This window comes from Cryphonectria parasitica, assembly GCF_011745365.1.
Source record: "Cryphonectria parasitica EP155 unplaced genomic scaffold M406scaffold_3, whole genome shotgun sequence".
NCBI classification, from domain to species: domain Eukaryota; kingdom Fungi; phylum Ascomycota; class Sordariomycetes; order Diaporthales; family Cryphonectriaceae; genus Cryphonectria; species Cryphonectria parasitica.
Window position 1 is genome coordinate 1,250,583 of NW_024468911.1, and position 27,868 is coordinate 1,278,450.

A 27,868-nucleotide genomic window follows, 5' to 3' on the forward strand; every position below is an offset into this window, starting at 1 on the left:
CTTCCTCCGGTCAGGCTCCCTCTAGTCAGGCTGCCACTGGTTCATCTTCCTCTGGTTTGGGTGCTTCCAGTGTAGTCTCATCCAGTGCAGTTATCTCCTCTGCAGCATCTTCTCCTGCAGCCAGCAATCCAACGTCATCCAATGTAGCAGCCACTTCCTCTCCCAGCGCTCAGCCCACCAGCAACCAGGCTACCTCAGCTCAGGCCAGTTCAGCTCAAGCATCCTCACAGAGTCAGTCAGCGTCAGCAACAAGTGCCTCCAATACTCCTCTGGCACAAGCCTCCAGCAATGCTGCTAGCCTTTCGAGCAGTAGGTCCAATGTAGCAGGCACATCTGCATCGAGCTCACAGGCAGGGGCTGCATCGTCAAGCAGTGCAGTACAAAGTTCATCTGCCCCGGCCAGCCCAGTTCAATCATCGCCCAGTGCTGCAGCCAGCAGCAGTCCCGTGTCAAGCACTGTGGTCTCGAATTCCCAGCCCAGCAGTGCCACTTCTGCCCCTGTCGCATCACAATCCTCATCAAGTGGCGCAACATCACAGGCTCAGGCCAGTGCAACGTCCTCGAGTGCGAGCAACACCCAGTTCTCATCAGCCCCCAGCAGCGCTGTCCAATCATCGTTCCCTTCCAGTCAAGCCTCACAACTCCAGGCCACCACTCAGTCACTCTCAAGCAGTGCCATTTCCAGCGCGACAACATCTCCAGCTCAAGTTTCCAGCAGTCAATACACAAGCAGCACTGCAGCCACAAGCATCCGAAGCCCTTCGAGTGTGGTCTCCAGTGCACAGACATCAACTACCCAGGCTGCAACCAGCCAATCTGTGCCGACATCAGCTCTCAGCTCTTCTCAAGCTCAGTCTTCTCAATCCTCAGCTACTTCAGCAGCCTCTTCGGTTGCAGCCACCTCGCCCTCGAGCAGTCAGTCACCAAGCGTCCAGTCGCAGGTCAGCAGCCAGAGCACAGCACAGACCACAAACAGCCAGTCGACTTTAAGCTCCCAGTCCAGCCAGGTCACAAGCAGGACAACTGCCAGCCAAGCTTCGACAAGCAGTGCGCAGCAGACAAGCAATACACAACCAACAAGCAGTGCCCAGTCCACGAGCAATGCCCAGCCTACGAGTAGCGCTACGTCCATAAGCAGTGCTCAGCCTTCAAGCAGTGCCCAACCTACAAGTTCCAGCAGTGCTCAACCCACAAGCCCGAGCAGTACCCAGCTCATGAGCACTACAAGTAATTCCCAGTCCACGAGCAGTGCGCAACCTACAAGCTCAAGCAGTGCTCAAGCCACAAGTACTTTGCAGCCTACAAGCACAGCTCAATCTACAAGTCAATCCACAAGTTCGAGTAACATCCAATCCACGAGTAGTGCTCAACCCTCAAGCAGTTCACCCCAAAGTAGTACAAGCAATCTACAGTCCTCAAGCAGCGCTCAATCTACCAGTACCAACAGCCTTCAGAGTACCAGCAGCCTTCAGAGTACCAGCAGCATCCAATCCATAAGTAGTAACCCAACATCTACAAGTACTGCTCAATCTACAAGCAGCCTTCCACTTTCCAGCAGCTCCCAGAGTTCCAGTAGCTCTGCAAGTCTAAGCAGTCCTCAAAGTTCCAGTGCTACTCAGAGCTCTAGCAGCCTGCAGACCTCCAGCAGTTCTCAGATTTCCAGCAGCTCTCAAAGCTCTAGCAGCTTGCAGACTTCTAGTAGTTCTCAAAGCTCTAGCAGCCTGCAGACTCCCAGCAGTTCTCAAAGTTCTAGCAGCTCTCAAAGTTCTAGCAGCTCTCAAAGCTCTAGCAGCTTGCAGACTTCTAGTAGTTCTCAAAGCTCCAGCAGTTCTCAGACTCCCAGCAGCTCTCAAAGCTCCAGCAGCCTGCAGACTCCCAGCAGTTCTCAAAGTTCTAGCAGCTCTCAAAGTTCTAGCAGCTCTCAAAGCTCTAGCAGCTTGCAGACTTCTAGTAGTTCTCAAAGCTCCAGCAGTTCTCAGACTCCCAGCAGCTCTCAAAGCTCCAGCAGCCTGCAGACTTCCAGCAGCTCTCAGACTCCCAGCAGCTCTCAAAGCTCCAGCAGCCTGCAGACTTCCAGCAGTTCTCAGACTTCCAGCAGCTTTCAAAGCTCCAGCAGCCTGCAGACTTCCAGCAGCTCTCAGAGCTCCAGCAGTTCTCAAAGTTCTAGCAGCTCTCAAAGTTCGAGCGCTACTCAGAGCTCCAGCTCCAGCAGCCTGCAGACTTCCAGCAGTTCTCAGACTTCCAGCAGTTCTCAGACTTCCAGCAGTTCTCAGATTTCCAGCAGTTCTCAGAGCTCTAGCAGCTTGCAGACTTCTAGCAGCTCTCAAAGTTCGAGCGCTACTCAGAGCTCCAGCTCCAGCAGCCTGCAGACTTCCAGTACTTCTCGGACTTCCAGCAGTTCTCAGACTTTCAGCAGTTCTCAAAGTTCTAGCGCTACTCAGAGCTCTAGCAGCTCTCAAAGTCCCAGCAACTCTCAAAGCAGTAGCAGCAGCATCCAGAGCACAAGCAGCATCCCAAGCAGCAGCAGCAGCAGTATCCAGAGTACCAGCAGCGTCCCAAGCAGCACTAGCAGCAGCATCCCCAGCAGCAGCATCCCCAGCAGCAGCAGCATCCCCAGCACCAGCAGCATACCAAGCAGCAGCATCCCCAGCAGCAGCAGCATTCAGAGAACTAGCAGCATTCCAAGCAGCAGCATCTCAAGCAGCAGTATCCCAAGCAGCAGCATCCCCAGCAGCAGCAGCATTCAGAGCACAAGCAGCATCCCAAGCAGCAGCATACCAAGCAGCAGCATCCCCAGCAGCAGCAGTGTTCAGAGAAGCAGCAGCATCCCAAGCAGCAGCATCCCCAGCAGTAGCATCCCCAGCAGTAGCAGTATCCAGAGTACCAGCAGTATCCAGAGCAGTGGCAGCAGCAGCGTGCAGAGCACCAGTAGCCTTCAGAGCTCAAGCAACCCCCAGAGCTCTAGCAGTTCAGCAACAACCAGTGCTCAAATAACTAGTAGCCAGCAGGCCACGAGTCGCATTCAAAGCAGTAGCAGCCCTGCATCAAGTGCCAGTACACAACAAGCCTCAAGCAGCTCGGTCATAAGCTTGAGCTCTTCTGTTGTGAGCTCTAGTTCTGGTACAATTTCGTCAGCCCAATCGATCTCGTCTACTCAGAGTGCCTCTACTCAGACGTCTACAATTTCGTCTGTGAGCAGTGCGAGCATCGCGCCAAGACAAGTCAGCTCGAGTGCTTCATCTCTGGCCTCTTCGTCTCAAAGTATTCCCTCAACCTCAAGTCAGGCCTTTCAATCAACAAGTACTTTGGCGGCCACCAGCTCTTTGGCCCAGTCTTCGTTACTCTCATCCTCCAGCAGTGCTCCAGTCTCATCCACGCCCAGCCAGATTCTCTCTTCCGCTGCATCTAGTAGTAGCGGTCTGACAACATCTGTTCGCCCTTCAACATATTCCTCTAGCATTTCAAGCAGCATAGTTGCATCTGCAACCACCTCGGCCTAGTCTTTGTTGCAGTCATCCTCCAGTAGCGCCTTGATCTCATCCTCGTCTCTTCAGATTCCCTCTTCCTCTGCATCTAGTAGCAGCGGCAGATCTTCGACGATCGTTTTCAGCTCTTCAAGCAGTGCTGCGGGGCCATCAGCTACCACGGCTTCCTCTTCTTCGCCCGCGGCGTCTCCAAGTAGCAATATTTTCACATCCGTGAGCTCCTCGACGTACTTGTTAGCTTCTACTTCCAGGAGTGCATCGTCCGTTCCGACATCGACAATTCTTTCTATTACTTCCAGAAGCACGTCATACGCTACAACGACGAGCTTCTCCTCGTCGTCCACCTCAACCTGCAACAATACTGGAGTGCAATGGGCCTACTATTCCAGCCCATACACCACCAGGGCAGCATCTGGTTTCCTGCCGGAGTATTTCAAGCCCATCACGCCACCGGTCAACGGTACATTAACCTCGCCACTTTCCCTTAGCGCATCAAGTTGTGGTTCTGGTACTTCGGGCACTGGCACTATCTATGGTTATACCGAGTCTTGTGTTAACTTTGCTTTGAACTACCGAGGCTACATCTACGCAAACGTGACCGGTACTTACACAATCACCGTTCCAGAAACCACAGCAGTACCGGATGACAGACTCTTTGTATGGCTTGGTCCGCTGGCGTACTCGGGCTTCAACAGTACCAACTACGACATCCAAGCCAGCTACTACTATGGCGTGACGCAGACCCTCACCGTGTCATATACCGCGACGGCCGGACAGTACATTCCATTCCGCGTCATGTTCGCGCAGGCTACCTATGGCTACCAATTCTCGCTCTCAATCACCGGGCCGAACGGAATAACATTGATGAATCCAGGCTCAGCGACGGAGACGAATATAGTGGAGTATTCATGTGATGGCGTTGCAGCTCCGCCCTTTCCATTGTATGGTAAAGAAACATAAGGTTACTCTGGCGTTTGGCGTTTGGGCGAAAAATTCTGGGATTTTGATTTTGTGGTCCCAGGGAAGATATCCTGTATCAACAGAGGGGATGGGTATTGGTAGAATAACTTGTAACTATGGGCAATTATGTTTTCTGGCACTGTGTAGTTTGCATAGGGCAAGCATCAAATATCATAACAATCACCTCAAGTCTTGGTAAGGGCTTGGCTGATCGAATGGAATTCTTCTGGAGTCTGTTCTTGCAAGTTATACTCTATTTGTATCAATCTTAATCACAACGAGAAAGTTATATTCCTTACATTCAAGCCCACATGGGAAGATCGGTTTGACTAAATTCTGACTTTGTTCACATCCTGCGTGATTTGAAGACTATGGAATTGGTCTGGATTCCAACCAAGAGTTTTCTTCAACATGATTGTTGTCCATAGATCATACTTTTCCAGAGTAGTCATTTCTACCAACGTAGTAAGTCCCGTCTCGAAGTGGACTCCGCGAGGGAACCTGAAGGCTTCAGGTCCAGAGCTGTAATGCAGTCTTTACTGCTGTGCTCAGCGATGCTGATCTGTTCGTGCTTGGATTATAATCCAGTCACAACATTACACAGTACTTACCTACTTTACTTCAATTAATTTTATACAGACCATAATAGGAGAATCATCATATACATTGGACTGTATTCTCCTTCTACTTCTATAAGCCACTGTAGGACTCTTGAAAGTCCCGCTCTCTTGATGAGGACACACGTACGCGGCCCACCTCAGACCATTTTCGAGTCGACACCTTTACCGGTTCCGTCCTCGCCCTCACCGTCGCTTGGCTCATACGCCAGCCGCACATCATCAATGGCATCGCCCACTTCCATCCACTGATCGCTGCACGCCGGGATAGGGAAGATCTTACACAAGGCCCAGTACATGCCCGAGGACACGATAAAGCCACAGAAGAAATTCAGATTGTAAATGTAGGTCGCTCCCGCGGGCACGCTGCGGCCGATGGCGCCGGCAAACCCGACGACGTTGATCAGGATGCCGGCGATGTAGGCGGCGTAGGCCCTCCAGTGGAAGCCAAAGAAGTAGTAATAGGGGCCGGTGCTGCGTGCGTCGTAGAGCTCCTTGACCTCGAGATAGCCCTTGCGAACAAAGTAGTAGTCCGAGATCATGACGCCGGCGATGGAGGAGAGGAAGACGGAGTAGGCAGACAGGTAGGTCGTGAACTGGTTGGACGAGGTGAGGAGGGTGTAGGGACACATAGCCAGGCCGACAGCGGCACAGATGTATCCGCCACGTCTGATGTTGAGGTACCGGGGAAAGAGCGCAGTCATGTCTGTTCCGGCGGAGACAGAGTTGGCGGCAATATTGGTCCCCAGCTGAGCGAGCGCGAAGGCGAAGGCGATGATGAAGACGCCGAAGCGCTGCGCGGAGCCGCCATCATCAAGAAACTTCTCCAGAAGCTCGGTCGGGTCCCAGACGGGGTCACCGCCATAGATGACGGCAGAGCTCGAGGACACGATGATGCCGATGAAGGAGGTCACGGCGAAGCCGATAGGGATGGTGAAGAGCTGGGACCAGAGGGCGTCCTTGGGCTTTCTCGCGAATCGGGAGAAGTCGGGGTCATTGACGATCAGGGTCGCGAAGTTGGCGATGGAGGACATGATGCCCTTGACGAACTCCCATCCCAAGGCTGAGCCCGAGAGGGTCGAAGGCTGGCTGACGACAGGACCGATGCCGCCGGCTCGCACGACAGCCCAGATCAGGAAGGCAATGGCGGCGCAGGGCACAAAGTAGGCCTTGACAGTGAACAGATGACGGATCTGGTGGACAGGGAACCAGATGGCAGGGAGGGAGAGCAGCCAGAAGAGGAAGAAGCTGACCCAGTCCGCCGTCGTGGTGCCAGAATCAGCAGGAAAGGTGTTTGGGATTGTGTCTCGGTCCTTTTGTTGTGTTAGCCATATTAATACAATCATGCACACGAGACTTGTCGTTGAGATAGAGAGAGAAAGAATCAAAACAAAAGGGTCTGGTAATAAACGTACCCAGCTTTTCCAAATGGCTCGGATCATCAGGTAGACGCACTCGCCCCCAATATAACTCTGGACACCATACCAGATACAAGCCATGGCAGCCCTGTTGAAGACAGGCCACAAGCTCCCCCAGATGCCAAAGGAGGCTCTGTTCACGACAGGAAAGCCGATGTGGTAAGTGGCGCCTATGCGGCCGGTGGCGCATATGAAGCAGCCTGCAATGGCATAGCCGATCCAGACGCAGAGCCAGGACTGCCACCACGACAGACCGGCAGCCACCATGGACGATGAGATCATCCAGGTGTTGATGTTGAAACTGTCGGCGATCCAGAAGCCGACAAAGTTCCATGATTTCCACTGCCGCCTCTCGTGTTCGACGGGCTTGAGGTCATGGTTGGTGAGCATCAGCTGGGAGGTGGTCAGGCCAGGCTCGTGGTCGACGGCGAGCTTGTCAGCCCAGTGCCTGAGCCGGAGGCCCCTGTCGGTATCCATGGCTGGCAGTAAGGGCGTTGGAAGAAGTGTGTTGTGGGTGGGTGAGTATTTTTAAGCTAGAGGCGGGAGGAAACGTAATGCGTGCATGAGAGGGTGGTTTTGATCGAGTAATAGATCCAGAGAGTCGGGTTATTGGTTTAACTAAGAAGAGAGAGAGCACGTGCGTCCTCGTGGTGAAAGACAACTCTATGTCATATGAGTGGCAGATGATGTGGGTGGGCGCAAGATATAAGGCAGGAGGGGGAAGAGGAAACCCTGCAGGAGGTGGCGATGGTCTCAACTATATATACACACCAACAGACAATAACTCCTTGGCACGGAGGTGAGGATGAAGAGGAGGAGGAGGAGAAAGAAGAAGAAGAGGAAGAAGAGGAAGAATGTGATTGTGGTGCGATAGCGGAACCATTATCAGGAGAGGGGGGGAAAAAGACGAGAGAGAGTTCGGAGGGGACAAAAAAAAACAAAAAAAAACAGAGATAGCTCTCCAAAGTTCCCCCACGCGACCGGTGCGCAGAACATGGCCACTTGACCCCTGGCGGGTGATGATATCTCCTGGCACTAGAAAACCTACTGCATGAGCCGTGCCAGGCCTGGTTGATAGACGGATCGCAAGGAAGGCTGCTGCTGCAAGTTGTGCTTATCCAGAACTTGAGAAGATCAACACAGGGCTAAGAGAGCCTGGCGCCCTCCACTAGGCAGTTTGCATGGCAGGCTGTACATGAAGTTACAAGTGCCCTTTCCCTTCCTTTTTTTCTTCTTTCATATTAATTGCCTTGAAACAAAGGGTCCACACAAGGTCTAGAAGAATTGAGGAGGGATGGCCTTCATCGAGCAGGCTCAAATTATTCAAAGACTGAAAGCGGCTGCACGGGCAAGAGAAAGAGAGAGAGAGAGAGAATCGGGCAGGCTCGGACTCGTTGAGCAGTCGTCAAAGAGTCCCCTAACTTGTTCAGACCAGTGTGCCCACTCTGCCACTGTACAATCCTTGCTAGGTACGCTTGGTACGCTTGGTACGGCACGCGGGAAAGATTGCGCTAAGATACCGGGCCTTATCTCAGCATTTCCCCCCCGCAAACGGTTTGTCTTGTTACTCGATCACATCGAGTCAACATCAGATACCCGATCAATCCTCCACCATGCAGCAGGCCCACCCACCACCTCCTGTAAAAAAAAGCTAGACTACTTGAGGCCGGGCTGGCTGTGGGTCTCCAGCTCTGGCGCGAATCGGCCGACAGACAATATTATTGTGTCTGGTCCGCTTTCCCGACGGCTCACTCCCTACTCCTCCAGTGCCATCTTGTAGACATCTCAGAAAGTAGTGATTAGGGGGGATCCGACAAGCTGCTCAACTTGGCCGTTCAGAGGGCATCTATTCAGATAATTCGTCCTATGTTCATCTGAACGGCCCCACAAGTACTCTTGACGCTCTTCCCAAGGCAGGTGAGTTGGCGCTGGGCAGTGGCTACGACTTCCTTGGACACAGAAAATGGAAATCAGAATAGACAAGAAAAGTAAAATACTTCTTCCACCGCAAGTCGTGCTTGCATCCCATTTCAAAAGTGAATGAAGCTATTATCACTGATCCCTCGCTCTCAACCACATATTACTTGGCCTCAACCGACTCCTGCTCTCATCCTCAAGTCTCACCCACCTCCTTCTCAAGCCCAACCATCTCCTGCTCGTCTCACACACTCTTTCTCATCTCCCTTGCCTGTTTGCAGATAATGGCTACAACATTGCTCCCAGTTTCATGGTTAACAGCCACAAGACCGGTCCCAAAATCCCTTCTCAAGAACATCACGCTGCGGTCTGGAGTGCTCCTGTCAAGCCCTCTCTCCCCAGCCCACTCAACCCCAGAAGATACAGCAAACGCTCGGTTCTAGGTTCTCTTAATTTTCTGTAAGTACATACTTCACACGATAATGAAATTTCTCAACTTCACCTCATCATTCTTTCCCACTCGGGCCTGCATTCGACTCCTCAACACATCCCCCCTTTTGATGCAGTTCTGCTATTTCCCTGTCCTTTTCACCACTCCGCACCTTCTATCACGGCCACAGCTTACAGCTTCTTTGACAACCTCCACAGGTCTTTGCCTGCCCACCTTCTTACTTGCTCATTAACTGATTTCAAGCCTCGGTCTTCGGTATCTCCCTACGCGTTCAGCTTCACACAGCATGGTGTCTACAGAGCCCAGAGGAAGGCCTCCTCCTCCCCATGATACCTTCCAAGACTTCACTGGTGCCAAAGAGACGCTGCAAGGTAATCTCTTGAGAATACCTCATGCTGGTCCAGAGCAGCGCTATCAAGATCTATCAACTTTGCCATCTTCACTAGATGGCTACCATCTACATTACCAGAACGCTGCCACCGGACAGCCCATACTGGAAAGGTCGGCCAAGGATACAGATCACAAGGAGGAAGTCAACCAATTTGGCAGGTCCCCATCTCCCGCTCCTTCCTTAAGCATGTTCATGCCGCAGGAGCACGAAGAGGCTGAGTCTGTATCTGAACAACCAGCAGAGACAGGTGAGCACCAAGAGATAAGGTCTCATGGTGTTGATGCTGAAAGCGACGACGATGTTGTGGAGATAGACGACCCTGGCATCATTCAAGAACTGAAGAGGAAATACGGACTTCGCCAATTCGGTGCGGTAGACTTCGATCTACAATCGTCTGGCTTCACAATCACTGGCTCTGCATCTGCTGTCAAGCAGGAGGGCGACGAGGATGACGAAGATGCCTGTGTCTCAAGCAGGCCCAACGAGATTATTCCCTCGCTATCTGCTCGCAACAACGGCACCAGATCTTATTTTGGAGGTTTTGAGGAAAACGAAGCAGATGACAGCGATTATCACCCAGGCTCCCGATCTGATTCTGACAACCCCGATGGCGAGCAGAGGGAGCCTCTCCGCAGTCAGAAGAGCAAGACGAAAAAAGTTCAAGATCAAGGGAAAGAGGCTGAGCAGCAAATTTCTGAACAGGACAACAACATGCGAACAGAACTTGCTCATCAACTTCTTGCGAAGCGGAAGGAACTCAACGAGTTGAAAGAACGCGGAACAACTGGTAGTTTGACAGTATACGAAGAACTCCGCCTGGAGAAGCTGAGGGGAGAATGCTTTGACTTAGAGGTGCAACTGATTCTCAACGGCGATAGCAGAGGCGAGACGCATGACGAGAACACCACCTCCAAGACATCTAAGACGCAGACGACAGGTAGCAACAAGTCTACCACACAGCCCCAAAAGCAACAAGTGAGGCGCCCACGCCCTCGGACTGCAGCTGAGTGGTGGGCACAATACTACCAGAGTGAGGACAAGAGTGCATCGAATTGGGTTTTGAAATTAAACGGGCGCGAAAAGAGAAAGGCTGAAGCAGTCATTAATACACACCAGCAAAATCCCAAGAGACAGAAGAGAAACAAAGACCCCTCAAGTATTGACGTTCTGGATACCTTGCGTGATCCCGATACGGCTGAAGCACTCGCATCTCAAGCCGAAGGTCTTATAACAAATGCAGTCGTCGACACGACCAAGGCTGGGCGTGAGAAGCAACTGCAGAACTTGATCGCCAATGCTCCAGCCGCAAAACGCGGCGGGCTCCGACACGACAAAAATATACTGACACAGGCGTCTCAGTCGTTTGGCTATGGCAAGTGCAAGGCCAAAGATGGTGGCTGGGCAATTCCGGGCCTGAGAAATGCCGTTCTATACGATCATCAAGTTGTCGGAGTCAGCTGGATGCTCGCCCGGGAATTCTCTCCAGATGGCCCCTGGGGTGGTATTTTGGCCGATGAAATGGGACTTGGAAAGACTCTTCAGCTGATCTGTGTCATTCTTTGCAACAGGCCAACCCGTGAGGCAAAGAAGCGGGGCCAAGGCGCAACTCTCATTGTGGTTCCAGCAAGTGTGATTCGACAATGGAACAGAGAGATTCAGAAGTTCACAAAGTTGGTGGTCAACGTCTACCGCAAGAAAATGGCCAAAGACGTTCATTTGCAGACTTATTGTCAGTCTGAAGTTGTCCTTACGAGCTATCAGGAGGTCTTCTCCGCGTTTCCTCCAGACATAGATGTCGAACAGAATTCGGATTTCGACCAAGACGACCTCGACCCAGAAAATGACGAACGTTTCGGAGATTTGTATCGAATAAAGTTTCATAGGATCATTCTTGATGAAGCTCATATAATCAAAAACCGGCACTCGAGGATTTCGCAAGCCTGCCGAGTACTCGTGGCGCCCAAGAACCGCTGGGCGGTTACCGGGACGCCTGTTCAGAATTATAGTGAGGAGATCTATCCCTATCTGAACTTCATGAAATTCCCCGAGGCCACAGATTTCCAGGCATTCAAAAAAACATCCTACAAGAAGCTCAATCAGCTGGTCCCGCACCTCCTGATCCACCGCTCGGTAAAGGACTACTTCATGGGCCGACCTCTGCTCAACATTCCTAAACCATGCAAACCTCAAGACATATGGGTCAACGTGTCAGAAGAAGAGGAAATATTCTACAGGTCTACTGAAAAAAAATTCCGGGCTGCTGTCAATGCAGCGCTAGCCAATGGAACGTGTGCTATGAATAAAGGCCACTTTGTCTATCTGACCTTCCTACGAATGCTCACTTCTCACGTGTTCAACGGAGAGAAACTCATGAGAAAATATCTGAGCTTCGAAGACATCAAGAATTGCATGGATGAATTCAAAGGACGAGGGAGCAAGGCGCCGATCATAGACCAAATTGGCCATATGATTCTAAAAGCCACATCGGAGACTGAAGGTCAAACCATTGACCTCAGCTCCGGTTCCAGCAGCAGTCAGAGGTTCCAGTTTGCTAGTGCCTTCGGCCAACTCGCTGCCGAGAAGGCTATTGACGAAATTCTCTGCAGAGCCTGTCTACAGTTCCTTGAAGATGCAGTCATCAGTGATGTAAGTGAGATGCCAACAACGGCCTGCTTGTCGGCTGGGGCAATGCTAATGCAATGGCCGGTAGTGTGGACATGTTTTGTGCCAGGACTGTGCCACGCAGGCCGAGGAGAGAGCAGGAGGACCAGGTCTGGACCCGGTCAGATGCCCCATATGCAATATGAAGCAAACCGGGCCTTTCAAGTCTTTCGACACAGACGAGTTTCAGGGTCTTGATACAGCATCTCAGACATCTACAGCCACTGCTGTTTCCAGTAGACCTCTTGAGAAAAAGGGCGGAAGAAGTGGCAAGGGCAAGCACGGCCGTCCATTGAGAGAGTTTGGTGACGATTTCAACCGTCAGCAGCCTAAAGTAGAAAACAGCAAGATTTTCGAATACGTGGATGCTCACTCCGAGGAACCTGTCCCTACGAGCGCCAAGACGGCGACAACTATGCGCATCGTGCATGAGTGGCAGGCAGAAGCGCCTGACGACTGTATCATCAGTACGTTGAAAACTCCGAAATCTTTGAGAAAGTCACGGTGTTTGACTAATTAGCGAGCTCTCCAGTCTTCACACACTTTCTGCCTGTGATGAAGCTTCTCGGTCGGCTGCTGCAGCAGAGGGGTATCGAGTGGCTATACTTCTGGGGAGGTCTGGGCCAAGATGCCAAAGACCAAGCCGTTCAGACTTTCACCGAGAAGCCTGAAGTCAAGGTTATGGTAAGTCTTTGACGATGTATCCTCCATATGGTTATCTACAGTAACGACCCTGACCTATACTCAACTTTGCAGATCGTGAGCTTGGGTTGCGGCGGACAAGCTTTGAACCTGACCGTTGCCAACAGGGTTATCCTTATGGACCTATGGTGGAACGACTCCTATGAGCGTCAGGGATTTGGTCGCGTCTACCGTATAGACCAGAAAAAGCAAACGCATTTCGTGCGGATATTGGCCAAGAACACGATCGATACGCGGCTTTACGAAATGCAGCGGAAGAAAAAGAAAGCGATCGGAAAGATCTTTGGTACAGAACCTGGCGAGGAAGCTGACGAGAAGGACCCAGGCCCCACGGAGCTTCCTGGTCTTTTAGGAACAGTACGACAAACCTCCGATGGCATCCCCCAGGTCGAAGCGGACTACGATGATCGCGAAGCGCCGGTTCTACCGATAGCCGGTGTTGAACCCTCTGGCGAAACTGAACACGATGACGAGGACACTGGCGGCGTGGCTCAGCCTGGTAGCGTCGGCTCGAGTGATGCTGACGGCGGCCATGACAGTGAGGGGGACAGGGATGGTGATGAAGACGATGGTATATCTGCGTGAGCGCGGTCAATTCGAGAAGGCGATGAGTGCTGAGACGGAAGCGAGCACAGGATTCCACTTTTGGTTACACTGGTGATACAGTGACCACTACGAGACCGCTTGGATGCTTCTCTCCCACTCGCTTTAATTTGCAGAGGGTGGGCCATTCGAAGCTTTGGGTCGGCATCGCTGGACACACAATAGACCAGCCTACCGCAAGTTTCGCTGTCTCTTTTTCTTTTTCGTTTTCTTCTTTCTTCTTTCCCCTCTTAACGGTGGGCTCGTGCACATGAATCCTGCCATCGAGCTCGTGCCCTGACCATACTCATGGTGCACAAAACGCGCCTCGTTGGTCCAGGCCCTCTGCGTTGAACCTCTCACTTCGAAACGTTAGTGGCTGGTTGCCTTGGCGATAACCGATGGCTCTTGACACAGACATGGAGAAGAAGGGAGGAGAGTCCATTGCGAATCTCTCTGACCGCCAACCATTTCAATTGGAGTATTTGAGGGGGGGGGGGGGGACTTCTTGATGGGCACATCCATTCTTCTATTTCCTGGTTTTGATCTCGTGGGCATGTGCTAAATCTTTTGTCTTTTTTTGGGGGGGGCCGGGGGGGGGGGCGATAGAGGCGTCACGAACGGGCCTTTGACCAGAGTGGCAGACGATCAACAATAGATTTGGTTCAATTTCTCTTTTCTTTTTCCCTCACTCATGAATTAGATTGCTTCATAATACATGACTTTCCACATGAAATCCAATTGCGAGGCGTATGTACACATGCGGAGACATCCTTTGTCGAGAGTACTCTTCTGCAGTTGTGAAATGCTCACAGATAGATCAGAGATGCCAGTGTGATAGACAGCAGAGAATCGCTGGGGACTGCACCAAGCACCACCTTGATTTGAGAAGTCAGGAGTGGTCGAATGGGTGGAGTGCAGAAGGTGCTAGCGAATTAGGAGTAGTTGAGCCCCGTGCTAGTCGGACAGAGGAAGCGGAGCCATGGGTTGGTGAGAAGTCTCGATGTTTCACGTCGGGCCATTATTCACTTCTGTCAAGTAATTGACATGTATTCATCAAGTTCGCCCGATTTTAAGGTGTCAGGCATGCTAATTCGTAGAAACTTTACGGTTATTTCGCCCTCCCCGGAAATGTACTCGACGCCAAACGACCTTTGACTCCTACGCCCTGCACCTAACAATGTAAGGGACCTCCATTCTGTCTTCCCCTTCTAAGCAAAGCCATGATCCCCCAAATAATGCCGGCATGGAATCGTTGTCATCGTCGCTCAAGGCTGAAGATTCGACCTGTAGACGCCACAGCTTCAAAATGAAGAGTCGTCGGAATCTATATCAGTCATCCCATGCACCACACCGCAGTTCGGGCAGACCTCTTCGTCGCTATCGTAGTAGAGGTCCGAGACAGACTCCCCAGTGTTCCGGTCGAACTCGACCCACTCCCTCTCATCCGAGTCTCGATTGACGGGAACGCGTTTCCAAAGAGTCTTGCGCTTCTTCCAGTTGGACACAGGATGGCCTGGTTCCTCTGGCACTACAGGATGCAGGTCACGACGCTCCTTGGGGATCCGCTTGTCCAGCTTTCTCCATGACCGGACCACTCTGGACAGGCCAGCGTAGCCACGCAATGGCTTCAGGTAACGTCTCTGCTGAACGTAGCTGGGTGCATGACACAGAAAGAGACCGTCGTCCTTGACCATCCCCTGAAGATCACCGCCCGCCTTTGCGCCAACTTCGCAGCATGGCAAACCAGTAACCATTAGCTCATTCAGGATCGAGCCTAGATCATGGGCTGCCAGCTCGTGAAGAGCAGTGTCTGGTAGGGGAAGGAAGTAGTCGGGGAAGTTGACGAAGTCCATCCGCATAGACAACAGTCCTGGAAGCAGTCGTGGTCGGATGCCAGAGCTGTTGTGCTTATTCCAATCTGGATCGTATGGAGGGCGCAGGGCATCCAAAAAGTCTACCGTCTGCGTCCAGGCGTAAGAGCGCTACGTTGAGATTGTTAGTGCTTGCTCGCCTGTGAGCATATACTCGGTGGTGAAACTTACAAAGCCCGTCCTGGACATGCTCGCTGGATCTCGGGGTCGATAAGCAACTTTGAGACTCTGTGACTTATTGAGGTCGGGGTGGTAATCTGCACCAATACGGTGGGTGCGCTTCTCATCATCATAGTAGTGCGCAACGATACGCAGGTTAATGTGCCGAATGTCGTTCCGGAACTGGGGTTGCAGATCGGCAAATCGCCGCAGAGCCTCAGGACTGGTGAAGGTAAAGGTATTTCTTGACCAGAAGATTCGCGTGCCCTCGAAGTGATAGGTCTTGCACGTGGCGAGAAACCCGATGGCGGTCTGCGGAGCCCGCCTGAGCTCCGCGGCGGTGAGATGCTCCATAGTCAGCCTACAGAGGGGGTCGATGATGGGTTCTTGGGCAAGGAGTGCGAACTGCATGATGCGAAGGATGACCTCGACGGGTAGATGGGGCAGCCTGAGGGAGGTGTGATCAAGTGCTGAGAGACGAGAGCTCCGGCGGCGGCCTGAGATGGCGGCGGAAGATTGAAAGCCCGGATGTGAGGCAACGGCATCGCTCCAGGGAATTCCGTGCTCGCGCAGGAGTCGCTTCAGGCGCATGTTTTCGTCCTCGAGCTGGCGATTGTGCGATCGCAGTGGTGCATTGTAACGAGCCTCAGCCTGGTCCTGCTGGTCGCGACCGTCCCATGGAAAGATGGCCGCCATGATATCGACAGCCGAGGCGGGGTCCGGTTGGTTGTGGACGGTGCGATTACTCAGGGGCGCTCGGGATCAATCGGTCAAGTATCAACGAGGCGGGAGTTTGATGGAAGAGACAACGGGCATGAGCTGGCGACGGCGATGAGAATGAATGTTGACAATCAGGCTGTTGGGCTGTGGCGAGGGGAGCGCAGTCGACGGTGGAAGAAGGAGGGATGATGAAGTGAGGTCGTATGGCAGTTGCGAGAGACGCGCTGACATGACTAAGGATCCAGATTTGGATGGGAAAGATGGGGGAAACTGGCTCTTGCAGTCTCATTCCACTTGCATGTGCAGTTACATTGGCAGCTGCAGCTTGCCTCTTACCAACGGAGTACTTAAGCTCCCGGCGTTGGTCCTGCCCCAAGAAATCGATGAAAAGGATGAAAGAAAAAGGCGCAGTACTAGAATAGAGAAGGGCCCCCAATGCTTCGTAACCCTTATGAATAGAATGACAGGGAATGCATGTACCTGCCCGGTACAAGGTACGGCTGCCAACCTGACCTGGGGCTGATTTGGCCCCCTTTAGTGAGGTTGGATTATATGGCAGATGCAGCATGCCACATCAATCAACTGAACTCATCTCTTTGTGTGTGTATGACGGAGATGGCTGAACGGTGACGGTACAGTACAAGCACAAGATCTGCTGAGACTTGATGATTTTGAGGTGGTAGAGCCGAGGTACTAAAGTACGTGGTACGAAGAGCATCTCATGGATGGTGGCACGTGGATAGGTAGTGTTCAAATGGGTTTCCTATAACTTTTTCGCGACTCAAGTGACTCGAGATTACAGAGCCGCATTTAGAAATCAGAACCATAGAAATTTGGAAGAGACTTTTGTTCTTCATCTTTTCATATTCTGTACATTCCTCAATACAAATATTTGAAGTTGGAGTTGGAATTGAGCCTGTTGACGAGTTGCGAAAAACTTGTGGGGAAGTACATTTGAACACAGCTGGCGTACTGCCGTTACTAGCCGTCCCACAATGGTTCCTTCCCGCGTCCCTCCACGCTGGAGCTAAATCGGCAGCGGTATCTGCATGGATCCCCCCGGCAAGAAGCCATGAGATCGTGAGAGCTTGCATAAACCCTAAACTACCAAATGCCAAATATGATGACTGACGATGAGACGTGGGCGTCTGAAGAGGCGGCCACTCTCAGCCTCATACAAGTCCTGGGAGTTCATCCCACGAGAACCAAGTCGTTCCACGTGGGGCCGAAAAGAGAAAGCTTCATCGACGGGTGTACTTTTGTGTGACGAGCAAGTCAAAGCACGCGGGGAATGGGCAGCGGCGTCGACCGTGCAGGAGCTCACAGGAATGGCCTGACTATTCTGTGCTCCCCATGAAATGTAGTCTGGCATTTAGCTGCATATTTTCTACGACCTCAGCTTCCCGGCACGGCGGCTCGAAGACATGGGATATGTTAGCGAGAAAGGCCGTCAACGTTGGAGGGGAGTGATTACGACAGCAGCCTCCGGAAGGCGGTGAGTGAGCAAATCACGGCGCAAAAAAAGCAAAATTTGGTGGTTTCAGCCTCTGCCTTTACATGAAGCGAGGCGTCCATTTCGGGGGGCGGGGGGACAAATTGGACTGGAATAGACTGTGGAAAGCGTGTCGGTTTGGGGCGCGTCAAGGGATATCGGCAGCGGAAAGGTCACCATCGGATTAAAGTGGTTATTGTGAGGGTAACAGCGTGGCATATATACAATTCATATAACGAGTAGTAATTATGAACGTTGTTTTGCATTTCCTAATTAGGTTCACGATGCTGCGCTGATGTAGTCACCTATACAGTTCGGATCATATCATGATTCATGACGTTGAGAATTCCCTTTCCCCCGATCTAGTTAGAAGATCTCCACTGGCTGACCTCGCTCTCGCTCAGCTCCCTCAGCTTGTTAATCGCCGCAGGCTTGCCGGTGACTGCGCCCTGCGCCACCTCGGCCGCCCTTGAGAGTATATTCTTGGCCACGATCGCATATGTCGCGCTCAGCGTCTTGACTCGGATGACCCCGATGCGCGGGTCGTTCTCACTGCCGTCGTGCTTGCCGTCGCCCAGGTCGCCCAGCCATGTCTTCAGGATCGGGCTGTAGTGCTTCTTGACCAGCTCACGGTCCGTCTCCACACTCGCGGTCCCGGACACGGAAGCCCACTCGCCACTGCCGTTCAGGAACGACAGGTTGATGTGGTCGTCGGCCTGCAGCTCGTCCGTCTTGCCGGACTCGGTGTTGGTGTGGAAGAGAAGGTCGATGCCGCCGTTCTCCTTAGCCGCCACCGCCATGCACCGTGACACCAGCTTTCCAGAGCTCGCTTCGCGCGTCGTCATCATGCCGAACTTGCACGCCGAGATGAAATCGCTGAGGTCGGTAACCTTGTCCTGCAGCGACACCTCGGTGTCGGCGTTGGCCGCCTTGTAGGGGTCGGCGGGCTTGTCGCCTGTGGATGTGTTGGAGAAAGACATGGTGGTCCTGGAACTGTGGATTAGTCTACGCGTTGATCTCGTAAGGTGAGACGTGGCGCAAGACGCTGCTCGTAGGGAGCTGGTGGGGAGCACAAGCTGGGATAAAGCACTGCGTCTTGTGCCGTTCCCAAGGGAGCGGCGGCCCATGAACAATAAATTGAGGGCAGACATACTGGTTCGTTCTTGTAATGTGCTGAAGGGGAAGATATTCGTGATTCACTGTCGTTGTTGGGTACGAGAGCTGACTTTGAGATATCGGTGGCGAATAGTGTTATGGGAATGAATTAGAATTGACTGCTGCTCTTCACCCAGTTGAAAGGATCTCTTAACCATTTTATGTATTCATAGCTCCCCCCTTTGACCTTCCCTTCGTCATACTGAAACCACTTTGTGGCAATTCATCATCGAGTTGCTCGTCATCTCCAAATAGTCCTACATGGTGACGTCAAGGCTAGGTGACACGCGGGGCTTTGGGGAAGAGCGCCTACTAAGGGCTCAGCTGTACCTCACGCTACTATGCCACTGTGCCGGCCAGGTACCTTACGCCCTGCTTTCTCGAATTGGCTCTCAATTACTCCTTCCTTTCTATTGCGAGGATTAATTGCACGCCTTTTGCTACTAGCGGCCGATCGGTAGCACGAGGGCTGGAGGCTGTGATCGCTCCACAGGTATCGCAAATCCCATGAGATGATGGCATAACCCTTAAAGTGATCGTCTGTCTACTTGAATAGAATACAGGTTTACAGAGGATTTCTTCTAGGAAACGGCCTGGATGAATACCTCCGTCCCTCTCCCCATCGACACGATCGCGTGGTGAAGGAGGATGCCATTGCAGGTGTAATATGCATAACAGCACTGCTGAGAAGTCTGAAGCGCTGTTCAAGGAGACCGCAACAAGACAAAATGCGGCCTGCTTCTCCCAAGGGCCAGTCGAGCTGTTGCACCATGAAGATGGATCATATCTCTTTGGAACAGGAAAGTCTGCATTCTCTCTGACCACAACACCTGTTGTTTATTGGCCCTGATAGTCCGCTTTCCATATCGAGTCCCAAGTCTCCTTGTTCACGGCGAACTCCCGGACAAAGTCGTGCTCTAGCTCATGTGTCCTCCGGCCCAGCAACACAAGGCTGTGAAGAGGCGGGCCGAGGGCATCATCCTGCTCACACAGCTCCTTCAGCGTGCCTGCAACAAACTTCTCGGTCTTGCCGCCCACGCGCGCCGCCCCAATGGCCAGGCTGTTGGGCCCGTAAACGCCCTCTTTCCGCTCCTCCTCGACCTCCAGCATTTGGGAGGCGCACTGACCAACCGTCATGTACCTGGGCGGCTCAAAAATCCTAATTCCCCGCGCCATGTTCTCCAGGCTCTGCTCCTTGACCTTGATGTCCAGCAGCAACAGCGTGTGCAGGCCGATCGTCCTGTTCTCGCGCACGCGGTCGTAGAACGAGGCCGGCCGCCAGTTGTCCGTGAAGAAGACCATGCTGACCGTCTGGCCGAAGTTGTACAGTTGCAGGCCCGCAGCTCCGATGCCGCTCATGATGGAGGCGTTGGGCACAGTGCCTACGGGAATGCCCAGCTCACGCGCGCGCAGCACAAGGTCTGTGTGCGTCGTCGCGCCGAAGGGATCGCCAACCACCAGGAAGGCGACGTCCTCGGTGCCGGCATCGCGGAGGATCTCGTCGCTGTTGGACTCAACCATCTCGCGGTCGGCGATTGTCACAGGCCGGCCATAGTAGGTTTCCTACTAGGACGTGTCAGACTTTTTCTCCTCCTCCTTCACCTCTTCTTACCACTCTCTATCTCTTCTCGTTTCTCTTTCTTCTTGTTCGAACAAGCCTTAGTAATTCGAGGGAAGGAAGGATAGCTTTGCTCACCAGCACGGACTGGTCGACCAGCAGGATGCTTGTGTATGCTTCCAGGTACACGCGCGAGGCCTTCTTCACGATCTCCAGTCCCTTCACCGTAATGTCTGTCTCATCTGACAGTCCGAGGCCTACAAGATACAACATCGTACTCTAGGAAAGCCGGTCGATTTTTCTTGGGAAACGAGATGCAACTTGGAATGCGATCTCAACAGCAGAGAGGATTCAAATTTCTTAGTGAATTCTGCCACTCTAACAAGGCCCCCACTTCACCTTGCCCCAATTTTGTTAGTTAGTGCACAACAGGCTACAGCACTTAGCGCCGTTCCATAATTGTATGTAGTACTGTATTCCCTTCCCTCTCCACCTGACTTGACCTTTTCCCTTTCACCACGCCCTTCGACACGACACTCATTGACGTCGACACAACACACTGCATCGCACATCCGCAGTAAACACTACATCGCGAAACTAAAGCCATCCGCCGTCCCATAGCCACGCTACAGGTTCCTATCGCAGACCTGGGCTTTGGGAGCAACGGGGTGATCCTCCTCTTCTGAGCTCGTTCGAGGACAGGAGACACTGTGGTCGAGGACATCTCGTCCGGAGTAGTCATCCTCTTCAACGGGACTCAAATCAAAGAAAGAAGACAGGAGGAGCCGTGTTGTTGGCCGTGCCTAGTTTCAGCCTCTGAGGTGTCGTTGTTGCCGGCTCAGGCTTGCTCTATTTTTCTCTTTTACTCTTCGTCCTCGCACTCGAAGTTGCCGAGACGGATTTTGATACGGAGTCAAGGCTGCTCCATCATCACGCCGCCAATACAAAGCCGGGGAGGGTGGGATCTCTGCGCCGAGAGTATCGTCTTACTCTGCGCAGGGGGGTTTTTCACTCTGAAAGAGCCAGACCAAAGCAGATACGTGCTGTGCATCCCCTTTTCCCATCTCCCCCGCGTTGCTTTGCTGGACCAGATTCGCAGGAGTCCGACGACCTCACATCATTTTGGTTTTGAGAACCGATTGAGAACGCGATTATATATCATCATCGCCCTGCATCAGCATCATGGCTGGATCTCCGTCCGCCCAGTCCGCCTCCGCCTCCGCCTCCGCCTCCGCCTCCACTGCCTCAAGTTCTGGCTCTGGGTCCTCTGTTCCCCTCCAGCTACACAGGCTGGGCGTGGTGGACTCGTACGATTCGAGCTCCGCGTCCGGATCCGCATCCCCATCTGCATCCTGCTCGTTCCGTGCCAATGTCACCATATTCTTCGACCCTTTAGCCAACACCGCCTTCTTCAGAGTCGAGGCCGCCATCGCTCTGCGCGTCCCCTCGACCCAGACCGATGGCCACCCCGTCGTGGGTGACGCTTCTCAGCTCAAAGTCTCGTTGCATATCCACCCTGATGAGATCACCTCGTTGGCTTTCTCCCGACTGCCCAGGCTTCCTGAGCGCCTCAACCCGATATACCATCACCTATCCAATAAAGAGACTTTCTCGCTCCAGCTTGTCCTCAGTTCCCCTCCTACCCTGGTGGTCCCGAACATTGGTGTCCTTGTTCCCATCGCGCAATCCGACATCGACGTCCTTGCAGCCTTCCAGCGTATTGCCAGCGCGACTACCCCTACACTTATGCTTTACATCGCCGGCACCGCCCTAACGGACGCACAAGCCTTGTCTATCTGCACTACCGTCCCATCTATGTCCAGAACGCTCAACGCGCGGTATACAGATCTGCGTACGTTCTGTGGCGGCTTAGGTGCACGAGAGTTGGCGCTAGATGAGATTGCTGATGTCATGGTCCGAGGGTCGCCGACCGCGAGCGCCAGTCCGCCGGCATACGAGGAGGCGGATCGTAAACCCCCGGAATACAAACATGAGGCGCGGAAGAGACCACGTCAGAGCAGCTGGAGTTCCAAAAAGAACGCTAGCATTGACGCGAGCAGCGCCGAGGGGGAGACCCTGGCAGGGATACAAAGACAGACACAAATGCTACAGCAGCTCCTCAATGAAGCCAGAAACACCACCTCTCGTCTCCAAGCTCTGAATACGGAAGCCGGCGTGAAGGAGGGGCAGCTGCGCGAGAAGCTGTCTGACGCAGACGCAAAGCTGAATCAGCTGGCTGATGCGACAGCCGACTACGAGTACGAGGCGTCGGAGGGGCTGGGTGCATACATCGATAACCGGATGGATGAAATGCGCAGCGAGCTGCTGGAGCACTTAGACGAGAGGTTCGAGCAGCTCGAGGCAGACACGATCATGCGAGCCGAGATGGAGGAGTACTTTGACGAGCAGATTCATGCGGCCAAATCAGATCTGCGCGAGGCTCTGGCGGGGGGTGGAGTGAGGATTCTGCTTCCAGATGAGTGATCGTATCGTGTGTATGTGTGTGTATATATCAATCCATGATCTGCATGTCATCGTTCAGGTAGATCGAAGTATGAAATATGGATCAGTAAAGTGTTCAACAGACTTGCGCGTTTGAGTAGACTGGATAAATCCAGCGGCGTGGCTGTCCTGGGCAAACGCCCAGGTGTACGATTAATCTCACAACTCGCCGCAGTTGTCAAACTATGTGTTTGACCGTAGCGATTGATCGCTACATCTACGACGAAATTCTCGACACGGCGAAGCAATACACTGCAAGACGGATCGTCCTACTACGAAATTGGCCTTTGTCATCATCGCAGGCGAGCACGCTGGAAGAACCTCTGCTAGCGAGACAGCCCACTATACCTCTACCACTGCACTCGGCCCAGTAGTTCTCGAAGTAGCGCTATAACCCACGCGGGATCCTGCTGTGCCTGCTGCTTCGCGCCCACTATCGATAAGCTTCCAGTGACATTCAACATCTGGGCCAGTGGTCCTGGGAAGTTCATCCCGTCTCTGTATCTATTTTATTTACACAGCACAGCAAGCACCACACCACCCTTCTTTGACCCTCAACCATCCAGCCCCATTGCGAAACCCTCTATCACACGTCACGACCCCCTACCGACACAGCTTTCCGCTCCCCAGCCAACTGACTCTCGACTCCAAAAACACTACTCCCCCCAATCATGTCTAAACAAGGCGGTGGCGGTGGTGCTTACGGCACCTCCGCGGGCGACACGTCCTTCCGCAAGACACGCAACGCCGACGAGTACGCCCAAAAAGCCAAAGAGCGCACCGCGGCCGAGCGCGAAGAGGCCAAGGCGCGATACGAGGCCAAGCTCGCGGGCAAGCGGTACTACAAGCCGCGCGACGGGACGGAGACGATGACGGAGGCGCGGCGGCAGGTGCTGGACCTGAGCTCGCGGGTGGGCAAGACGCAGCTGGTGGCGGCGGGGGCGGGCGTGGGGCGGCGGGGCCGCGGCGCCGGGTTCTACTGCGAGGCGTGCGACCTGACGTTCAAGGACAACGTGCAGTGGGTGGAGCACATCAACAGTGGGCAGCACCTGGCAAGCATGGGCCAGACGCTGGAGGTGCGGGCGGCGGGGGCGGAGGAGGTGCACCGGCGGATCGAGGAGGTGTGGGAGAGGCTGCAGGCGCTGCAGAGGGAGAAGGAGACGGGGCTGCAGGAGCGCATCAAGATCCACGAGGAGGACATGGAGAGGGAGCGGGAGGAGAAGCGGAGGCGGCGGAAGGAGGCCGAGGACAAGAGGCGGGCGGAGAGGGAGAAGGAGACGACCGCCAAGATGGACTATGGCGAGGATGTCAGGATCGAGGGCGAGCATGACGAGGACGATATGATGGCTGCCATGGGCATCAGCGGGTTTGGAACATCCAAGAAGTGATCTGGGACGCGAGCCGTCCATCGAATGACAATAGCAGGTCGCTGCTGTGCAAGCATGCACTGTTCGGGATGAGGTGGCCAGGCACAACCCGCACGAGATTTCCCGAGAACGGGCATGGTTGCTCAAAACAACGAGAGCTTCCGGTCGAAACGGCCTAAGAAGGAGCGCCACCCTTTCGACGCGGGCATCATCTCGCGGCACGGCATTTGCTGATAGCATTCCGTGGAGGAAGCATCACCAAGAAGATTGGCCTGGCCCGAGGCATCCGCGATATGCCTGCATTGCCTTGTCCTCGCGGCCGCCACGCGTTTGGTGAAGCCGCGGAGGAGCGGAAAGGCATCAGACATTATGCACACAGATCGACAAGTAGTAGTGCAGTGCCACTTAATTGCATGCACGATGAGAACAGAGGCGAACGTTGCTACCACTCATGGCAATCGGAAGTTGAAGGGTATCTCGAGTCTATCAGTAGCCACCCTCTCTCTATACGTGTACCACCTCCATAGTACCAGTAGCGTATGTCCAACTAGTATGTGTGCAGCACGCTCCAAGCGTCCATATATACCATGCTCCATCCAAGTAAGTGTACATATCTAATGGACTTGTTGTAGTGAGAATCTAACATGCCGTGCCAAGTGAAATGAAATGCCAACGGTCTCATCACCCAGAATGTCGCCAAGCGCCCCTGAAAAGGGGCCCCTAACGCCCTTTCAGCCTCTGCGACAGTATTGGCGTCGACGGCATGGCACTCGTCGCGCTCAATGGTGAGAGCGGGCTCTTGCCCATACCACACCAGCAATTCGGATCGCCCTCTCTCTCCACCTGCAGAGTGATGTCGATGTTTCTTTCTGAAAAGTACTGTTGCACGCGCATCCGCACGTCCTCCATATCTGCCCCTCGGACCACGAGGACGTGCATCGAGCCGATCAGCTTGTCGCCTGGTGAGTTGTCATCGCTAACTCGATCGTCGATCCAGAATTTGGGCACGCCGTAGCCAGCGACCCCACGCAGTTCCGTGATACCGGAGAGGATATCGCGAAGTGAGTACTCGACCTGGTCAGGAATAGTCAGAAGAAGCCTTGAGGCTGACGATCGGATCAGCGGGACCGCGGAGCCCAGAATGAGCGCCGCAATGAGGAAGGATGCGACAGGATCCCATCCAGCCCAGGGAAAGAAATGTGTCAGGGCAGTCGAGACGATGACGGCGCCGCTGCCGAGGGTGTCGGCCAGAACATGAAGGTAAATGCCGTGCATATTCTCGTTGTCGTGGGAGTGACCATGATGGCCCTGGTCTTGATGCTTGTGTCCGACTGCATGATCATGTGCATGGTCGTGTGAATGAGAATGGCTATGGTCATGGTCGTGATCATGATCGTGATCGTGTGCATGTGCGTCTCCATGGTCTGAGGAAGAGCGTTTGTGCGCGTCTGCATGTGGATGAGGGGGGTGAGAGTGGTCATGAGAGTGCCCCGAGCATCCGTGACTGTGACCGTGGCCATGATGATGGTGGCCAAACGCAGCCATCCCCACCAGGTTCACGATGAGACCTAGACTGCTCACGATGAACAGCTCAGCCAGCCTTTTCGTCTCCCTCCCCTCTATGATCCTCTCAAAAGCCTCTATCATGATCTCCACGCTTATGAGCCTGTACAGAGTATTAGCAAAATTCCACCCCGAGGAAGCTTATACGGCAACACTCTTGCTCACACTAAAAAGACACCGTTCGCAAAACCGCTCAGCGTCTCGACTTTACCAAACCCATAGGGAAAGCGAGCGTTGGGCGGCCATTTGCTCGCCACGGAGGCGAACAGACCAACACCAAGGGCAACGCAGTCGAAAAACATGTGGATGCTGTCACTGAGCAAGCCAAGCGAATCCGTCACGTAGCCATAAAAGGCCTGAACAGCCATGAAGGAGAAGTTGAGACTTGATGACAAGAGATATCAGCATTGGTCTGGGTTCAAAGAGTACGTCATATGGCAGTGCCTACCTCATGAAATAAAAGATCCTCCGCGAATCCTTCTCCGTCATGACGCTGTGTAGCATAGGCCATCTTGCAGTGTAGGGCAGGAGTGCATTCGTGAATCTCGACCGCTCGGCGGAATGATCGTGAACCGTCTTGGACAGCGTAGCTGTTGGGGGTTTGTATTGTCCAGCAAAGACAGCATTCGTCGGCGTCACAAGTGGCTTCCCCGCGGGTGTAGCGCTTGTCTTCCAGCCGTTGCCCGTCAACAACGGAGGAGGGGCGTTCTGCCGGCCTTGCATCCTGCCCCCAGAGTCTGTCTTCGTATGTGTATGCGATCCTTGGCGGTGGGAGTGCGACGGGGCGTGTGGTACGGAGAACGAGTGGCCGTGGTCGTGGCTGTGGCTGTGGCTGTGGCTGTGGGCGTGGTCGTGGTCGTGGTCGTGGGCGTCTTCGTCGTCTTCGCGGTCGTGATCTTCGGGGGTGGCCAAGCTCATGTCCAGTTTGAACGACCGATTCAGCGTCCCTGACCTAGACCGCGAGTGCACTTCGCCGTGGTTGTGGCCACGGCCTTGGCGACTGCTTGAGCGAGACATTGTGGTGTCTGAGAGAACAAAGGTGGAAGCCATGACGGCAGAGGCAGAGGCCCGGGGCCCCAAGGCGGTCCCCAAGGAGAAAGACGGAAGAGAGAAAAAAGAGGCGCCTCCCAGGCAGAAAGAGAGAGAGCGCGCGTGTGTGTGCGTGTTGCGAAAGCCAACAAAGGACCAAGCACGGCCCTCAATATAAGAAAGTTAGAGCAGTCGTTATATCATGGATCTGGATATTACGAGCCCCTCGCTCTGTCTGCCTGTCTTTCTCTCTTTATTGACCTGAACAACCTAAAGCGGAATCGGAACAAGAGCTGGGGTCCCCGCAAATCGAGACCCACGACGCCCTCGGCGCAGTTGTCCGTATTTGATATCGAATCGCGTCGTGACGACAAGTGCCCGTCTCCTGGGGCGCGAAGATGACGGAATGCCTTGTTATGCCGAGCCGTATTACAGCATGCAGGCAAAGGGTGTTGCGATGTAGCTCGGGAGACAGACACTCTTGGTCTCTTCCCAATTGGGTTGATGAGAAATGATGGTGGAGAGATGAAGTAGCAAGAAGGAGATTGGGCAAATTGAAGAGCCGTCGGTCATGGCAATGCTCCAAATGCCCCAGACTTGCCAATTCCTTTTCCTCGAGAGGGCGACCTGCCTTTTGAGAGGGGACCACCACATTATCGACCTTCCCCCCTGCCCTGGAGCCCCTGATTTTAGCGTTCAGCTGTTTGCCCTCTAAGCTGCTGCAGGCTGGATCTGGATCTTGCCTAGAGTGCTTAGGATTGCCGTAGCTGCATGCAGAAGCTCCATGTGGCGATGATTAGCGCAGATAATCAGTGATAGTGTGGCTGCCTTGGCTGTTCAACCCTGCTATCACAAGGTATCTTACCATGTAATAGGCCTTGTTCCTAGGCCACTGACCCCTGAACATTCATAGAAACAGTACTCCGCGTAAGTCAATAGACACCAGTATTGACTTTATGAAAAATACATCATGAATAAACTCTCAACTTTTATGTCTTTGACTTTCTATCACCAATTTCTAGAGATGCGCATTTCTCAGTTCCAAGGATGGCCATAAAGAAGAATCTCTTTCCCAACTATGACTAGCAATGACTAAATGTGATCAATTCAAAACAGTCATGTTCTGAACAACCTGTCAACAACAACCACTCTACTACTACAAATATTTTTCACGTCGCAACCTGCCAGCATCTTTGTCTCTTCTCTGCCCAAACAAGAGATTGTACCCCTTGATAAAGCCTCATCATGGCAGCGTTTCCTGAACA

General features: G+C 53.3%; 9 protein-coding genes across 9 annotated transcripts; 3 read left to right on the top strand and 6 right to left on the bottom strand.

Moving 5' to 3' along the window:
* Nucleotides 1-3,550: 3,550 nt before the first annotated feature.
* Nucleotides 3,551-4,282, bottom strand: M406DRAFT_328093 (uncharacterized protein; the record flags this gene model as incomplete). Its single annotated transcript, XM_040920284.1, has 3 exons — nt 3,551-3,835; nt 4,095-4,157; nt 4,235-4,282. 3 exons carry the CDS (start codon nt 4,280-4,282, stop codon nt 3,551-3,553), a joined length of 396 nt encoding a protein of 131 aa, XP_040777943.1.
* Nucleotides 4,283-5,103: 821 nt separating this feature from the next.
* M406DRAFT_345244 (uncharacterized protein) lies at nt 5,104-6,957 on the bottom strand (the record flags this gene model as incomplete). The annotated part of the gene is made up of 2 exons (XM_040922056.1): nt 5,104-6,375; nt 6,478-6,957. The coding sequence occupies 2 exons, from the start codon at nt 6,955-6,957 to the stop codon at nt 5,203-5,205; spliced, it is 1,653 nt and encodes a 550-aa protein (XP_040777944.1). The 3' UTR covers nt 5,104-5,202.
* Nucleotides 6,958-9,134: 2,177 nt separating this feature from the next.
* Nucleotides 9,135-13,187, top strand: M406DRAFT_69158 (uncharacterized protein; the record flags this gene model as incomplete). The annotated part of the gene is made up of 5 exons (XM_040925233.1): nt 9,135-9,219; nt 9,295-11,885; nt 11,971-12,367; nt 12,433-12,584; nt 12,657-13,187. The coding sequence occupies 5 exons, from the start codon at nt 9,135-9,137 to the stop codon at nt 13,185-13,187; spliced, it is 3,756 nt and encodes a 1,251-aa protein (XP_040777945.1).
* A 1,032-nt stretch (nt 13,188-14,219) lies between these two features.
* M406DRAFT_355424 (uncharacterized protein) lies at nt 14,220-16,503 on the bottom strand. Its single transcript, XM_040923166.1, has 2 exons — nt 15,230-16,503; nt 14,220-15,169 (listed from the first exon to the last, which is right to left on the bottom strand). The coding sequence occupies exons 1-2, from the start codon at nt 15,911-15,913 to the stop codon at nt 14,489-14,491; spliced, it is 1,365 nt and encodes a 454-aa protein (XP_040777946.1). The 5' UTR covers nt 15,914-16,503; the 3' UTR covers nt 14,220-14,488.
* Nucleotides 16,504-17,655: 1,152 nt separating this feature from the next.
* Nucleotides 17,656-18,667, bottom strand: M406DRAFT_101847 (uncharacterized protein). Its single transcript, XM_040914973.1, has 2 exons — nt 18,583-18,667; nt 17,656-18,416 (listed from the first exon to the last, which is right to left on the bottom strand). Exon 2 carries the CDS (start codon nt 18,407-18,409, stop codon nt 17,792-17,794), a length of 618 nt encoding a protein of 205 aa, XP_040777947.1. The 5' UTR covers nt 18,410-18,416; nt 18,583-18,667; the 3' UTR covers nt 17,656-17,791.
* A 431-nt stretch (nt 18,668-19,098) lies between these two features.
* On the bottom strand, nt 19,099-20,432 carry M406DRAFT_355426 (Diphthine synthase). The gene is made up of 2 exons (XM_040923167.1): nt 20,281-20,432; nt 19,099-20,147 (listed from the first exon to the last, which is right to left on the bottom strand). The coding sequence occupies exons 1-2, from the start codon at nt 20,413-20,415 to the stop codon at nt 19,422-19,424; spliced, it is 861 nt and encodes a 286-aa protein (XP_040777948.1). The 5' UTR covers nt 20,416-20,432; the 3' UTR covers nt 19,099-19,421.
* Nucleotides 20,433-22,038: 1,606 nt separating this feature from the next.
* M406DRAFT_355427 (uncharacterized protein) lies at nt 22,039-22,727 on the top strand. The gene has a single exon (XM_040923168.1). It carries the CDS (start codon nt 22,054-22,056, stop codon nt 22,624-22,626), a length of 573 nt encoding a protein of 190 aa, XP_040777949.1. The 5' UTR covers nt 22,039-22,053; the 3' UTR covers nt 22,627-22,727.
* A 609-nt stretch (nt 22,728-23,336) lies between these two features.
* On the top strand, nt 23,337-24,032 carry M406DRAFT_233589 (uncharacterized protein; the record flags this gene model as incomplete). Its single annotated transcript, XM_040915944.1, has 1 exon — nt 23,337-24,032. A coding segment is annotated over one exon (696 nt), but the record flags the coding sequence as incomplete, so codon positions are not given.
* A 417-nt stretch (nt 24,033-24,449) lies between these two features.
* On the bottom strand, nt 24,450-26,297 carry M406DRAFT_89586 (uncharacterized protein; the record flags this gene model as incomplete). Its single annotated transcript, XM_040926154.1, has 4 exons — nt 24,450-25,324; nt 25,523-25,677; nt 25,740-25,958; nt 26,023-26,297. 4 exons carry the CDS (start codon nt 26,295-26,297, stop codon nt 24,732-24,734), a joined length of 1,242 nt encoding a protein of 413 aa, XP_040777951.1. The 3' UTR covers nt 24,450-24,731.
* Nucleotides 26,298-27,868: the final 1,571 nt, after the last annotated feature.